At 43.4% G+C, this 6,000-nt stretch overlaps 2 protein-coding genes across 16 annotated transcripts in view; one reads left to right on the top strand and one right to left on the bottom strand.

Moving 5' to 3' along the window:
• The window catches only part of akap7 (A-kinase anchoring protein 7), a 33,270-nt gene extending 32,893 nt beyond the window's left edge, over nucleotides 1-377 (bottom strand). For 2 of the 5 annotated variants that reach the window (XM_026233883.1, XM_026233881.1), the window contains exon 1: nucleotides 1-364. This exon is cut by the window's left edge and continues 109 nt beyond it. In XM_026233883.1, coding sequence (XP_026089668.1) covers nucleotides 1-126 — 126 coding nt within the window. In that variant the 5' untranslated portion in view covers nucleotides 127-364. The other 3 variants (XM_026233884.1, XM_026233885.1, XM_026233882.1) reach the window with 3 other exon arrangements.
• A 3,267-nt stretch (nucleotides 378-3,644) lies between these two features.
• LOC113063454 (protein 4.1) overlaps nucleotides 3,645-6,000 on the top strand; it is a 64,866-nt gene continuing 62,510 nt past the window's right edge. For 6 of the 11 annotated variants that reach the window (XM_026233865.1, XM_026233867.1, XM_026233866.1 and 3 more), the window contains exon 1: nucleotides 3,645-3,808. The gene's annotated coding sequence lies outside the window, so the exon portion shown is untranslated. The remainder of the gene's footprint in view (nucleotides 3,809-6,000) is intronic. The other 5 variants (XM_026233873.1, XM_026233872.1, XM_026233870.1 and 2 more) reach the window with 1 other exon arrangement.

Below are 6,000 nucleotides of genomic sequence, written 5' to 3'. Positions count from 1 at the left end.
CCCACAGCAGTGTCTCTGAGCTCGGACACACAGCTTCAGCTTGACCTGAGCACACTGGAGATCTGCGGTACACCGCCGAGCCGCGCGCGCTAGAGCTCCCGCCAACAGCGCGTGGCAGCGGATCATGTCCACACTAACTACCCGGGTGTTTCTGGACAGTCCGCTGCACACTGATATAGGAGTTAATGTTGTATGTGTTTGTTAAGTGTGTAAATAAACTCTTGGTCTTACTGTCCCGCCATTAAAGCGGCTCGGTTTCCATCGTCAGGCGTTTTCTGCATTCACTGCAGGATCAGCTTTCATGTTAAAAACAGACCGAGCACAACACGACACACATGTTACGGGCACTCAGAGGGGACACGCGGGGCTCGACGAGAAAGCGTTTCGAAAAACATCGGCAGGAAACATTCGGACATAATTCATTCGCTCTCGTGTAGTTTCAAACCTTTTTTAATGGAACACAAAACAAAGATGCTCTATATGGACATCAGGGACTTTACTATCGCTTTCTAAATACATAAACCTTAATGGAGCTGGTCCCCAGCATGTCTTTCAATGATTCACTAATTAGGAGGTGTGTCCCACGTACTGTTGTCCATATAATGTTTATTAAAATATGAAGATCTACCAGTGACTATAAACTTGATCGAATGACATCTCATGCACTGTTTTCCAGGTCTTCTGATGCACTGTGTAAGAAACTTTAGGTCATGATTCTCTGAAACTCTTCCCTAAACTAACTCGGACTTCTGCATATTCAAACTTCATGCATCAAGAGTTAGGAAGACACATGCAACACTGTTTATGATCCTTATAATATAAATATTATTTAAGCAAAATGTAAGTTCAAAATGAGTTCTGTGTGTGTGTGTACAGATAAATATATAAGAAATGATTCCCTTTTCAAATAAGCTTTCATATTTACGACAATATATTTCATGGAAATGAATACGCATGCATATATTGGATTTGCATATGAGGAACAACAAAAGAGAACAAGCAGAAAAGAGAAAGTTGATGCTCTTCTGCGTATTCATTGAGTGTTGCGGTGTGGTGGATGCTGTGAAGGCCTCAGTGAGTGTGTCTTGACTCTGTGGAGTGGTTCTTCTCACTTGGACAGACGCTGGGAGAAAGGCCGAGTGTGTAAGCGAGCACACACACACACACACACACACACACACACACACACTGTTCAGATGGCACAGGTGTTGTCTGTCGTGCTGTGGAGAGGCAGGTCTTGGCTGTGTTCTGCTTCTTTGTTTTGTGTAACATCAGACCGCTGCTTGTGTTTCAGTCCGCCGAGGAGAGCAAACCTGTGTGAAGGAAGAACCTGATCTCCGACCCGTTTGTCCGGGTGATTATACCCACGGTTTGTTCCCTGAGAGCGTTTGAGGTGAGCCGGTCATGAGTGTTAAACGGGGTCAGGGCTTCAGTTACACACTATTCTCTCTTATCAGTGTACTGCTCACTGTGTAACTGAGCAAGAAAACCTTCTTCACTTCCAGCTACCAGTGTAATTACAAAGCTCTGGTTGCACGGCTGGCATTTTGTCAGAGCTGCGTTGAGCAAATATTTAAGGAATGGCTGGCTCGTCATCTGACTCCTGCCAAACACACTACCACACACTGTCTGGCCTTTATTCACAGATCATCAGTCTGTAGTTCTGGGGAAATAACCCGGATGATTTACTCTTCTTATCTCTTTCAAAAATTTCATCACAATTCTGTGTACTTGATTTTGTTCCTCTGAAAACAAAAGGAGAGTTTCTTATTAATCTGCTCATCTCCATGAATGTAAATATTAATCTTTCAGGTCTTCTGAAGTCCCGCGGTAACTGTGTGTGTCTTCTTCATACTTCTACTTCTCTATGTTGATTTGTGTGTCCTTTCTAAGAGCTTGACAGACATGACCACTGTAAACTCTCATGGTATGGAAAGAGCAGCCTGAACATTAATCCAAGTTTCTCCTTTTGTGCTCCATTGAAGTCGTTATGAGTCTATATCAATCCATACATTTTTATTATACTTTTATTTGAAGTTATTTTAGTACATCAAGTTAAAGTTAAGTACTGTAACATGTTGCCTTGGCTGAAATAAAAAGTTTTTCATTTTTCATTTCAAGTAACAAAAATGTTTTGTAATGTTTTTAATTTTAGTTATCTAAATATAGAAATATTACCACATACTGTATGCCCTAGTATTAATAAAAAATAATACAAAATATTGATAATAAATTATTCTAATTATAAATATTTAAAATATATATATTTATTACCATATCCCCTAATATTAATGAACCTCTACTCCTGCTGTTTTGTTAGTAATCGTGGTTCTTCCTGAGTCAGTGGTGTGATGGCTAAAGGTGTGTGTGTTTATGTGTGTGACTAAGGCCAAGTTTAGCTTAAGGAGGCTTTGAAAGCATCAGAGTCACTGTATCCATCACAAATCCCCTTTACTTGAGCTGTGTCCACAGGCATTGGTCAGCTCTCAGCTATTTATACCCTGCAGGTGCTGTATAGCCCAGTGTGCTCCGAAGCGGTGAGCCGGACTGTGTTTAGCTGGAGATCTGTGTCCAGGTGGAGGACGGTCATCTCTTCTGAAGTCTGTCCAGTCATGCTCTGGGCTTCCAGCAGGAGCATCAGATCTCACAGGAGGAAGGAGAAGCTTTAACTGCAGAAGAAGAGCTGTTTCAGGATAATCGACTTCTTCCAGGTCATCTCTTCATCTCAGAGGTACACGCTCTGCTCATGTGCTCCTGCTGCTCTCTGGAAGGTTAGAAATCTACACAAAATATGAGTACATCAGTCCTAAATCTCTCTTCTCTCTTTCTCTCCTTAAATCACACTAAATGCGGATGGATTATGACCATATCTTCTTCTGGACATCTGATCATCATCCGGTGAGAGGCCAGTTTTGTTCTGACACACACACACAGCAGTATAGAGTTTAGACACACATCAGTTTATCCTAAAACCTTCTGGTCTGTGGGCTTCTTCCTAAATGCGTAAAAACTTATGCCAAGTGCTGTTGTTATTGCTGTAAAAGTCTGTCTGTACGGTCGCAGTAGTGTTCTGCTTGTGGAATAATAAAATGTGTGTTAAAAGGTTTGAACAGGTCTAAAGTCCGTGTGAACTGAAAGTTGTGATTGACTTTACTTCAGGGCTTGATTTGTTTATTAACTTGCGTGGATTAATTGTTCACCACAAGACTAGTAATGTGCACAGAGTAAATTTAGATTTCATGTGGACTTTATATAAGATACAGTACACAAATAGATAGATAGATAGATAGATAGATAGATAGATAGATAGATAGATAGATAGATAGATAGATAGATAGATAGATAGATAGATAGATAGATACTTCAGGGCTCAGCTGAATATTGAGCTGTGGAATATTCTTGAAAACTGTGAGGCTGGTTTTCCTCTCGTGTGGCTCTGAACATATCCACTAGTGAGCGCTGTTCCTCTTCAAGTCCTCAGTCTTGGTTCCTTTTGTCCCAGTTTTGTAGTCAACATCCTTATTATAAACTACTCTCCGAGCCCTCCAATAGAAGACGAGAATCCCGGACAGACAGCGACTCCCACCAATGACGTTCCGAGCTCGATCTCCGCAAGCCAATCAGCGACGCGGAGGCGGGCTCGAGCGCTCTCTCGGAGGGGAGGATTCGCGTGTTTCACTACCTTGGCTTTTCTCCCAGAAATATCTCGGTGTGGGAATTTCAATTTTACATTTCTGAGGCTGTCGGAGGCTCTTTAACCGGAGACCACATCCTCAAAGTTTCGCCGAGCGCGCCCAGACTGAGAAAGGTACGGCGATTATGGCTGTTTTTAACCACATCAGCAGTGTTTGTGTTTATTTGCTGTAACGTTAGGTGATTCCGCACGGAGCTGACTGAGGAGAACTTATCATGTGCCGTTAGTCTGATGTCACGCCTTTCAAAACATAACGTCAATAGTGTAATATTAATATTTAATACTCGATGTTGTGTTTGGAAGGCCACTCTGAATATGATCCGTGTCTTCAATGAATCGTGTAATGATGATTTACAGTCTGTCGGTATGGTGCTGTTGGGAAATGTCGTTGACCCACCAAATCCGTTGTATGTAACGTTACCGTTACAGTGACCGTGTGCCCTGCGGATGTAATATGGACTCTCTCTCTCTCTCGGTAACCGTGTCAGATGCCATATGGCGTCTTTATGTAACGCTATATTCTCCAGTCGTGATGTTGACGCTGATGGCTGCTGTCTGTCTCAGCTGGACGGGATGCTCGTCTCATCGGCGCATGTCCAACAGACCGGGGCCGTGATAATCGTGTTAACGGTGTTTCTGCGTGCCGTTGAAATTCAGAGGCACGTGCCCTAAATGCAGTGCGTTGCCCGCGTGGATGGCGCGCGCTCACAGCCCTTTGGTCTGGTGGCGTTTTTAATGTGCGCGACGCGACGCCATCGCAAGCGTTTCTTGACGCCCGACCTTCAGTCCAGATGTGCTCATTCTACATCGCACTCCGCGGGCGACGCGACGAAATCTTCCGCGTTCTGATTTATTCGCTTTACATTAAAAAAAAGCCTCGAAGTCAAGACTTATTTTTCTCTCTACACTAAAAATGTATCTGCTGAAAGGCGATTAGTAATATTTAAACCCGTTTGAATTGCGTTTCCGCGCGAAATGACCGAGGTGTTTATTTAATCCTGAAGACTTACTCTGTTTAAAGCCGTATATTTTAGTTGTATATTAGTAAAAACATTTAAAGATAGTGTCTGTAGAATTTTGCCAGACACTATGGACAACTTGCAATTTATGTTTTTTTTTTAAGGCCAATCATAATTTTTTGCTTAAACATATAGTTCCATCAAAAGCACAGTTCCCTGTCTTCATTTACTCGCCCTCATGTTGTCCCAAACCTGTATGAGATTATTTCTTCTGCAGAACACTAAAGAAGATATTTTGATGAATGTTTAGTTCTTGTCCACTGTGGAAGTCAATGGGTGCCGTCAGCTGTTTGGTTACACACATTTTTCAGAATATCTTCTTCTATAGCCCCTTTCACACTGCACGTCGGACCCGCAATATTCCCGTAACATTGCCTGGTCGCCTTCTGTGTGAAAGCAACCACGTCCCGGAATTGATTACCGAATCGAACCCGGGTCGGGGACATAGTAACATTGCGGTAATCGATCCGGAACGAGCGCTGTGTGAACAAAAGCCAGATCTAATTCCGTATCGAAGTGATGACGCGCGTTATCGCGCGACTCTTTTACCGGCTGTTTTGAAGGAAGATCAACATTCGCGACGAAAACATATGTGCAAACTGTAATGAAGCAGAGATCAGTTAGTTCCTCACTTTCCGCGCTGACGCCGAGATCGTTTGCTTGCTTCAGTGAAAGTATAACGTGCCTAGCGTTGTCGACTCGTACATTACACGTCACGCGCTGATGTCACGTGTTGTTACGGGATCTTCAAGGGTTGTGTGTGAAAGCACGCACATATACCGGGTCATCACTGGCTGTGTGAAAGTGCCAAATCTAGCGACCAGGGAACAATTACAGGAACACTTACCCCCTGTATTTGCCGGAATGGCAGTGTGAAAGGGGCTTATGTTTAACAGAAGAAACTCACTCCGGTTTGTAACAACAGGGAGATGATGACAGAAATGGCATTTTTGTGAGAACTTGTCCTAACTGTCTTAGGATTTCAGGGCTTGTTTTGACAGTACATCATGTGAACGGCGTGACCCCTCCCCGCTGCGGCGCGAGCGCTGGAGAGATTAGCTGGTGATGAGGGTCAGGTTTTAGGTGGAGTATACATCTCTATTGGATGAGCTGTGAGGGTTTTACTTCCAATTGGATGGTTTTCCTCTGGTTGCTGAGTCCAGCAGTGTAACTTCATCCTGACCATCTGTCAGATCTACACACACACACACACACACACACACACACACAGCGGAGAAGCATCAGAATAATCTGACATGTTGTTTGTTGATCATCTTTGCGGGTGTG

This window comes from Carassius auratus, chromosome 45 (assembly GCF_003368295.1).
Source record: "Carassius auratus strain Wakin chromosome 45, ASM336829v1, whole genome shotgun sequence".
NCBI lineage: Eukaryota > Metazoa > Chordata > Actinopteri > Cypriniformes > Cyprinidae > Carassius > Carassius auratus.
This window is presented reverse-complemented; position numbering and strand designations above follow the sequence as displayed.